The 10,480-nt window shown below is 41.3% G+C and overlaps 1 protein-coding gene across 4 annotated transcripts in view; it reads right to left on the bottom strand.

Moving 5' to 3' along the window:
- Window positions 1-10,480, bottom strand: part of blmh (bleomycin hydrolase) — a 173,679-nt gene that overhangs the window by 946 nt on the left and 162,253 nt on the right. For all 4 annotated transcript variants that reach the window (XM_070543801.1, XM_070543800.1, XM_070543799.1 and 1 more), the window contains 2 exons: window positions 7,140-7,257; window positions 6,884-6,950 (listed from right to left, as the gene is read on the bottom strand). In XM_070543801.1, the coding sequence (XP_070399902.1) occupies window positions 6,884-6,950; window positions 7,140-7,257 (185 nt within the window). The remainder of the gene's footprint in view (window positions 1-6,883; window positions 6,951-7,139; window positions 7,258-10,480) is intronic.

Here is a 10,480-nt window from a genome sequence, read left to right as displayed (position 1 = left end):
GTTAAGAATTTTATTACTAACGAATTAAACTAGACTGACTTTAAGCACTAAATGTATGGTGTGACTAATGTGGATGAGACGGTGAATGGATGACGTGTGATGTTAATCAGAACCAGCAAATCCGAAGAAGCGATTAGTTCTGATGGGAACTGAAGGTGATGTCTTCGCGTTAAGCTTTGGTTAGGAGGTTCATAAACACATGAGACACCATTGCCAAACACCATCAAAACCACGCCTCCGTCAGATCTGTCAGATTCTGATTGGATCAGTGAAAGTAATGTGTTATGTCTTTTAATGCTATGTGAAATGAGTCCTGTTGGAACATTTAAAGTCATAGTACCTTTATACTCTATTGGATTATAATAAAGTAATTAATATTTTGATTTCACAGATCGGTCACATCTTATTTGTTGACTAACACTCGGTTGGATTTGCTTTATTAAAATAGAGTTCTTTGATTAATTAAAAGAAAAGAGTTCATTCTTCATTCTTCTGTTGAGCTGAAAATAAGCAGGTTAGAGCGAATGCATGAGACCTTGAGACCATATCTCATGCAGACTAGTCTTGTGCAGAGGAGGAAAAAAAACAGTCATTTCATTCTGTTACAATACATTATGTATTATATATATATATATATATATATATATATACACACACACACACACTCAACAAAAATATAAACGCAACACCTTTGTTTCTGCTTCGATTTTTCATGAGATGGACTTAAAGATCTAAAATTCATTCCAGATACACAATATTACCATTTCTCTCAAACATTGTTCACAAATCAGTCTAAATGTGTGATAGTGAGCACTTCTGCTTTGCTAAGATAATCCATCCCACCTCACAGGTGTGCCACATCAAGATGCTGATCCGACATCATGAGTAGTGCACAGGTGTACCTTATACCGCCCACAATAAAAGGCCACCCTGGAATGTGCAGGGAGTGTGCTGCTTGCATCCACGCACCCATAATATGCACTTATGTTGATAAGACACTGAGCCACATTTCCAGATACCGTGTCAAAGGGATCTTGACAGCACAATGCAACACGTGGGTCCATAACTTCAGATCTGACCTGCGCTGGGATTTTTGCACTTAAAAAAAGCAGTTATACCTGCGTGACCCTGAGACAAGTCCCTCTTCCAGTTCCTTCACCGCAAACATGTCTTGCCATGCAGGATGTGCCCGTCTTGTGACTGTCATGTTTATAGAGCTTCTCACAGCAATTGTAGCCAATGCTGCTGATGTCTGCACTGATTACCTCGCTGAATCTTTCCCAAACATGCAATTTAGTTTGTCCTTGTGTTAAATATTGCGTTGTACAAAAGTAAGCATTGATTGTCTTTATCTTCAGTGTGCATATCTAGAAAAAATATATATATATATTTGATGAACCGGCCCCAAGCCGCACCACACTGAAGTAATAATTTATTGACCTGCCCCAACCCAACCCGCAGGTTGCACCACTACCGTCTACCACTGTCCCTTGTGGAAGGTGACATTTTTAAAGACCTTCTTGAGACTGTGGGTTACAAGTACACAGTAATCTCAAGAAGCTTAGTTACTGAGAAATACATACCAGGTTTTATAAAGCAAGTTAAAGAGACTGTTTTGGAGAAGCTGAAGAAAACACCAAAAGTGTCCTTAACTACTGACATTTAGTCTGAACTCAGGCTTCGCTCCGTCCTCGGAGTAACTGCTCATGTGTGCAGCAAGTCAAAGGATTGCGATGCTTTTTGCCCACAATGCTTGAACCACGGTTTGGATTAGAACAACTCCAAGAACTTCATTGAAGATCTGAAGAACAATTCACAGATAACATACGAGAACATTTTACATCAAGAGTAAAAAAACTGATTTTGATTGATTTAATTTAGCCTTGTACTGGAATTTATCAGGTTTTATTTCAAATTGTAAATGTCTGATACCGGCTTTGTAATTCACCTTTGGGAAATAAGCTTGTTCTAAACAACATTAAGGTAATTATTTCATACCTGCAAACATTATCACTACGTGTCTTTCTATCCGAGTCATTTTCTTTCATGTTGTTGTATTTTTCAGACACTTTGATCTCGGAGGTTGAAGACTTGATCAACAGCAAAGGTGAAGAGTTCGGAGCCGCAACTGCAGCTAGTGATCCATCAAGTGATTCACCTCCAGTGAGATGCTCACATCTTCTTTCTCTCAAAAAGCGCAGCCCAAGTCAAATACTTTACTGCCATACTGATCACTGACTCTGATAATGCACTGGTCTTCTGGTACAAAAATCAATCAAGCAAAGATATTTTAATAATCCCAGAGGGAATTAAAAACCAAGACAGATTCCCACAACTCGGCACTGAATGTTCCCGCATCCTCTGCAGGAGTTGAGAGGGTTTTTAGTAGAGGAGGCACAGAAGGCTGGAAGTCCTCATGTTTCTAAAATGCAACCAAGCTCTCCTTAAATCTTAGCTTTCATGGAAAGAAACTGGACTTTCAGATCTTCGGCAACAAGTTTTATCACATGACGTTCAGGCTTGGCATGATATCATTTTTAGTTCAATTGTTGCTGATTTAACCGTCTAAGCCAGGGGTGTCAAACTCATTTTAGCTCAGGGCCACATTGAGGGAAATCTAGTCCCAAGTGGGCCTGACCGGTAAATTAAAAACAACTTCAGATTGTTTTCTTTGTTTTAATACAGTCAATATAAAACAAGGCTGGAGCCTGAGGACAGTGTATCCAAAATAGTACAACTCCTGAAGTGTACTTGAAAATTTGAAATAAATAAAAATTAATAAATATATAAAAAAAAAACTTTCCTTAGTGATTCAAAGAGCTTACAGATCACATGGCTAGATCAGTTTTATGCAGCACTTAAAGTATATTCGACTCATTTTACTTTACATCTTTTAGCTTTCACCAGCACATCAACATCAGAAGTCACATCCTGAGTGGCGGCCAGCTTCAGGATGTGATTCAAGTTCTTGTGCTAGCCTTGAGTGCAGCTTTGTTTTATTTATACTCATTACAGAGAAAACTTGCTCACAAAGATGAGTTTATTTTCACTCTACATTGTAAAGTATGAAAATAAAGTTTACACAACCATCTCGTGGGCCGGATTTAACCAGCTTGTGGGCCGGATCCGGCCCGCGGGCCGCATATTTGACACCCCTGGTCTAAGCGTTAAAGTCGCATAATTGAGACGAGCATCATTGCTGGGTTTAACAAGCCACGGCAGTAAATATGATCCCTTGTGAAGTTATGACTTTACATCAGGAGATAGTGGAGAAGTGTAACTTCAATCTGAGCAACACTTTTGGGTGTTTCAATTGAAATTTTTGGAGTTTATAGAGCTTGAAAAGCACCTCCCGTCGAGAGGGTCTCGATGGAGGAGAGGAGGAGACAAGTGGAGCACACAGGGGGCAATAATAGAGTAAATACCTGCAAAGCTGACAGGTCTGTTTATTGTTGACAACGTACAAGAAGAACAATCACCCTGTGATGAAGATTTTCACTTGTTCAATGAGAAAGAAAGCGATGTTGCAGCTGTGCACAGCAGCAGTGTGTGTGCTTCATGAGAGTAAATAAGCTGCACAAACACCTTCTAAAGCTTATTTCACCGTGTTTAGGACATGGTGGGTTTAGAAAGGAAGGTTAAAAACTTTACTAATGGTGACAATTTAAATATAATAAATAATAATTCTCAAGAACTTGTATATATAATAAATATTATAATTTATAAATGTCAAAATATAATGGAAATTTCCAAATAATAAACAAAGTACAACCTTTTGAAATAGTCATGTCAAAGTGAAAACTTTTGAAAAAACTCTAAATGGTTAATCAGTGTAATTTCATGCAGGAAAAAACTATTTTCCAGAATGTAGACCAAAAAACAACATAAATAATAATTGATTACAATTTTTCTTTCATATATATGGTCTTGTTGGTCTTTCCTCTGTCTCAACCATTAAATGTCTTGGCCTGGCCTCGGTCTCGGTTGTCTCTGATCTTGGTAAAGTCTTGATCTCTGTGGTGTGGTCTTGACTACAACACTAGACTATAGTATGGTCAGATGAAGGCCACAATGTTTGGAGAAGAAATGGCACTGCCCACCACCCAACACCATATCAACGGTTATGTTTGAGGTGGAAGTATCATGGTGTGGAGCTGCTTATCAGCAAGGGGTACTAGCAGACTTAAATGGACATAGCAAGACCAGTATCTCAAACACAAGGCCAAGGAAACAATGAACTGGTTTCACAAAATGAAAGTCACCCGACCTAAATCCCATAGAACATCTATGAGTGAACTGAAGATCAAAGTTCATAAGAGGCCCAGAGTCACTCCTGAGCAATGTAGACAACTGGTGTCTCCACACAAGGGTCATCTAGAAGCTGTAATCACAAACAAAGGCTTTTCTACAAACTATTAAATAAGGTGTGTTCAATTCATATTCCATGTGTCATTTCATTATTATGATTCAACTTGGATACTTAAAGAGCAAGTCAACCCCTCATCAACGTTTTTTGCTGATAAACTATAGAAATGAGTGTATGATCATGCTGCAGACCAGGGATTGAAGCAAAAAATTCTCATCTGACTGAAAATGAAAATTATTGGGGGGGGGGGGGGGGGGGGGCTCACATTGTTTACATGCAGCCACTATTCGGGTTTTGATTGGTTTTAAGGTCAGTATTCTTGTTTCTGAAAAATTTGGATTAACCCGTTCACGTACAGTGTTTAGAAGTGTGGGTGTTGAGATTTCTCTGAGGTAAAAAAGATGATAAGTATTGAAGTACTCTAGGGGGGTTGGGGGCTTGCCCCCCTGCAAAAACAGTTATTGGACATTTTATATTCAAACGCATCAGTCTGGTGCATTTTTGGGAGGCAAAGTAGAGTTACAGGCTGGTAGCTATGTATGATAAAGTATCTATACATGTTCATTATAATGATATGTTTGAGTTAACGTTTTCCTGTCCTTTCTTCATCCATCATGAACACAGACTAGAGTGAAATCCGCTGATGCATCCATGCTGCTCAGCACCAGAACTGCACCAGATACCAAAAGAACCAATCAGCTGGCAGAGCTCCCTGGTGAACGTGTGAGCTGCAGAACTTGCAACACTACGTGACTCAATTTAAGGAACAAAGTAGAATCCAGCTGCTGTTTTTTTGTTGTTGTTGTTGTTGTTGTTGTTTATAGAACCTAAATATATCTGCAGGGCTTTAGGCCCAGGGCAGAGTTTTAGACCTCAGACCAGCTTTAGATCCTGACCTGTTATTAATAATATCATGCTCTTTACACCAATCTGAATATTCTGTAATGTTCACAGACATCCAAACCTTAGAAATGAAATATAATCAATATTAAAACAAAAATTATTAATATAATTTTTTTCCATTAAGATTAGTTATCGGTTATACTTATTTACATTTGACAGTAATATGATTAATAATATTTAATCTTATCTTCTATCATTTGTGGGTTTAGTGCATTCACTTAATATTAATTATAAAGTTATGAATAACAGGTCACTACAGTCTGGGCATAGAAAGTGTTTCTAGGAACTAACGGTTGTTCAGCAGCTCACCTGTTCCACTGATGGGAGAAATCCTCTCATCAGCAGGTGATCAGCAGAGTGTCGTGACTGAACACCGGCCCGAAAAAAACAAAGAGACGACTAAAACATCGACGTCAGATCGGCCCACCGGGAATTTGGGTCCTGGTTCCGCTCATCACGTTAACTCTCATTGTGATATCAGAGCTTTATTGGCTCTGTTAGAATCCCAGCGCCTGGTGCGCCCGCAGTTTGTGTTTGTGCGCACTGCGGGAGCGAGCAATAAGCGCGCACGTTTTTGCAGCTTGGGCGGTGCAGAACGGTGGAGAAACGCATTTCAACACCGGTGAACATTTCAATTAGCAACAGGAGAGAGCGAGGGAGCGAGAGAGAGAGACTAACTACTAAACCCAAGCGAGCGCGAGAAGAGATTTTGACGTAACTTTTTTCTGATTATTCCAACTGACGGATTTCCGTCGCCACGACGGGGAACTTTAATCCCTGCTGTAAACACATGTAGTCAATAATTTGGCACTTTAGTGCATCTCAGTTAAAATTGAAATATTCAGCCTAAAACTGTCAGTGTTGCACCGTCTTCAGGTAAAAAACTCTGCACTGCAATTGATTTTGAATCTGCCGTCGCTATTGGCTAAGAGGTACACTATGACGTTTAATGGTACATTATGATGTTGCAATGTTGTTGAGAGTCTGTGTGTGTGCGTATTTGTCAGCGACTCCGGCCTCTCAGTGTGTAAGGCAACAGCATTTGTTGCGTTTTTCTAATTGAAAACCAAGCCCTAACTAACCCAGCACAAACCTCATCAGCACAACCAAGACAGCTGGGGCGAGTGCGCTTAGTCCTGGTCAAAGTGTGCAAAAGACTGAACATACGCCTAGCTTAGCGATGCTCAGACATGGGTACATGCAAGAGAGGGAGAGCTTTTAACATGGTCACGTTTTGGAACGTGCTAAACCATCATCCTGCAGTCCCACTGAGGAGTCCTCTGAAGCACCGTGCATGGTGAGGCTGATCCTACTTCACAATGTTTCTCCCAACAAACATGCAAACGTTGTGTGTGTGTGTGTTGTTCATTATTACCAAAGTGATGAATGAACTAAAATTACTACAGACATGTATGGATCGCTGTATGAGAAAACACACAATCACAGAAACCATTTCATTTAATCATGGTCCATTCCTTCCACCAAAACCGAATGATGACTAATTTTCGGACGGGACTCAGCATAGAAAAGTGAAAGATCACATCCAGGTGAAGCTCTGGTTGTACAGGTGAACAGCCAACATTTCCCCTAAGAAATAAAGAGTTTGGCTTTTACCTTTGTTCCCACGGTCATCACCCCAGGAGTTTTCCACTTTCCACTTTTCATAACCTTCTTTCCCATCCTGAGAGAGAGATAAGGGGAGAGAAAGTGACCGACAGCTGGGGTTACTTAAAGTGGAGGAAATTGACAGAGTTATGAGGAAATTCAGTGGCTTAGAGCCATATAAACAAACAAGAAATCCAGGGGAAACACCGTCTGTATGTGATTGGTTCCTAGAAGCTTGTCCCAGTGCTTCATCGTGTGAGCATACCTTGTCTGTAACAGCAGTGAGGATCATAGCGTGCGTCATGAGAGAGTCGCTGTAGATCAGCCTCTCTGCCTTGGACAGGTTCTTTACAGATACTCCAAACACGAGGTCATGGTTGAATCTGTGGAAACAGATGTTTTTTTTTTTACTTTGAACACTTAGGTGTTAAGTTAATTTCTAGCGAAAGAGTGAATCTTGTTAGAAATCTATCCCAGAACCTATTTTGGTAGGAGAGAAGAGGAGGACTCCTACGCCTCAGAGTCTACAGAAGGCAGCTTATCGCCTTACATCTCCATATAGAGCATGGCTGCAGACATTAAGCTACATTAAGCTCCAGCCTCCTGCCAGTTATGATCTGCTGGAACATGAGCAGATGTTTGTTAGATGAGCTTCGGCAGACATTTGGCACCATGCTGGTTGCGTCAATGGCCAAATTTAAGCCTGGCGCCAGAGCTACTGCTGCACCTGAGGTGAAGAGATATGGTATGGTTCCTCTTAGGACAGATCACCACTTCGTAAGTCAAATGACTTCTGGTCCAGATGATCTTCTGACAAAGGATAATAGCCGATCACAGCTAGAGGAAGTCTGTGAGTCATTACAGTGGCCTATGGGATAGCAATAACTTTTCAATCAGGATTCCTACTCAGGTAGATGACGCAATGTCTGAAATGATGAAATATAATAATAATAATAATAATAATAATAATGCATTGAACTTATATAGCGCTTTTCTAGACACCCAAAGACGCTTTCACACACTCTCACATTCACACACTGCTAGTGATGGGAAGCTACTTGTAGCCACAGCCGCCCTGCGGAGGTCTGACAGAGGCGAGGCTGCCATTTGGCGCCGTCGGCCCCTCTGACCACCACTAACACAGGCAAGTTGGGTGAAGTGTCTTGCCCAAGGACACAACAGCAGGATACCCCTGGCAGGAGCTGGAATCGCACCCATGACCCTCCGATCATGAGGCAACCCGCTCTACCACCTGAGCTACTGCTGCCCCAATATGAAATAAACCACCCTAACCCCGTTACAATAAAGGCTGCAAAGGAGAAAGCTGTAGAGAAACTTATAAATAAATAAATAATCTCGAAAGCCAGCAGAGGCAAAGCACAGAAACACATCTGGATCTGTGATGATGAACTTCTGTCTTTTTGTCTCTGTCTTTGCTGCTGAAAGATGATCAATTTGCTATTGAAAAGTGAAGCCACAACCACTTGATTGTAGCTGCTGCCATTTTGTTTCTAGAGTGTTGTGGTGTTGAAAGTCCCGCCCCCTGCTAATTATGAATGATGAACTAAAATTACTACAGACATGTATGGATCGCTGTATGAGAAAACAATAACATCAGGTAGGATCGTACCACCTGCACCGGACCAAACTAACTACTGGGTCCAGGGTGCACCTTTAGCCTTTTTAAAACCAGTAGATGGTTTGAAAGGTTAAAATGTGGGTAAACCAAAAAGAAAAGTCCATGCAAAAGATAATATTCTGTGGTGTAACACAATAAAACTCTAGAAAGGCATGCTCTTATAGTGAAGGTCACGGAATGACATGCTTTTATTGTGAAGGAGGAAAAAAGGTTTTTCCTGTTTAGCGTAGCAACGGTTGTTAAGCTGTGAGGAGTTGTTGGAGTGGATTGTTAAAGGTTGCTGTTTTTTCTACATCTCACCTTGGGCCCTCCTCCAGTGCTTGTCAACTCCTACATTGGTGAGCCCCACGTCGGTATATCTCCTATCTACCGCCCAACTGTCATGGATTCCAGGGTTTCTTCAACAGACACTACGAGCAGTCTAACGGCTGCCGCTGCCTCTTCTCTTGTTATTTTTGCGGCTACGATTAAGCTTCCGGAGTTTTGGCAACATAACCTAGAGCCCTGGTTTCAACATGTAGAAGCCCAATTCCACCTCCGCGGGATAACGTCAGACGATACAAAATAAATGTCACAGCTGCCTTGGATTCAGTTTCAACTGGCCGTATGATTGGACTGTTATCTCAATCTCCGTCAACTGACGAGTATGGAGCGCTGAAGAACAGTCTGCTCAGGCTTCATCAACTTTCTGATGAGAGAGCCGATCGCCTGTTATCATTGAATGGTTTGGGCGACAGTGGTCTTGGGCGGTATACCGGTTCATACTAAAAACCGGTATTTATTTTGGTGATGATATGAATGTTTCACATCCCGCTATACTGGTGAATGGCCTAGACAACGTACAGAATGTTCGTAGTAGGAAAGTGTTTCAGCGGGGACTCGTTTCACTGCTACACAAAAACACCACAGCGTTGTGAAACCAAGAATGGCGGCTGGCGGGAGCTGTCACGGCGACATCAAAACTTCGAATGCAGAAGAATTTATTCCAAAAAGAGGAGCCGCGTCTGTTGTTTGGAGGTGTTTTGGGTTTAAAAGTTCGGACATGGAGCAAACAACTTTTATGTGCTAATGCTGTCGAGAAACGGTGGAAGCCGGCGGGGGTAATACCAGCAACTTGCTTCATCACAAAACACGTCTTGGATTACCAAGAATGTCTCTAGCTTCGATCTGCACCCTCCACCTCCAAGGCTAAAACAGCTAGTAGCAGTCAGAAACAGACGTCCATTAAAGACGTGTTCACTAAAGGGACTGTATATAAAAAAAAATCAAGCGCTGGGTCAAGATAACCAAAGCAATAACGTTGGATGTGAAACCATAAAGATGGTTAACTGCACATATTATATGCAAAATGTGTTCAATAAAAATTGTTTATTTTGACTGTAATATTTTATCTTTCTAGCTGTTTTTTCTTAATTGCTTTCTTTTGACGAGGATACTTTGAGGGGGGTTCTGCATTTACCTACCTGTGACTGGACATGGAAAAACTGGTATTCTGCACATGAAGGTAAAACGGGCTATTTAAGGCCAATCTAGTGCAGCAATTATTTTCTTATTAAAATAACCTGAGTAATCACGGCCTTGTGAAAAATACCGTCAAATACGTAAAACCGATATATTTTTAAAAAGTACCGTGATATGACATTTTTGCCATACTGCCCAGGCCTAGGCGACAGTAAACCTTCTGAGCTCATGGAGAAGATGTTGGTGACGATGACTCAGGTGATACTTCTTTTCTTTTTACTCAGCTCTCCTTGTGTCAGCTCCCGCCTCTCATTCGCACGGCTTTGGCCAGCTCCAGTCTACTACACTCTAAGAATTTTAGAGCGTTGGCTGAGGAGGGAGACAACATTCTGCTGGCTTCTGAGTCTCCAGGATTGCACACCCTTCTACCAGGATCGGATGAAGGCCAAGCAGTGGCTAAGGCTGTTGTTATTGGACACGAGAAGAGGACCGATGTTCTGTGATTC

Source organism: Nothobranchius furzeri, chromosome 13, assembly GCF_043380555.1.
Source record: "Nothobranchius furzeri strain GRZ-AD chromosome 13, NfurGRZ-RIMD1, whole genome shotgun sequence".
Taxonomy (NCBI): domain Eukaryota; kingdom Metazoa; phylum Chordata; class Actinopteri; order Cyprinodontiformes; family Nothobranchiidae; genus Nothobranchius; species Nothobranchius furzeri.
This window is presented reverse-complemented; position numbering and strand designations above follow the sequence as displayed.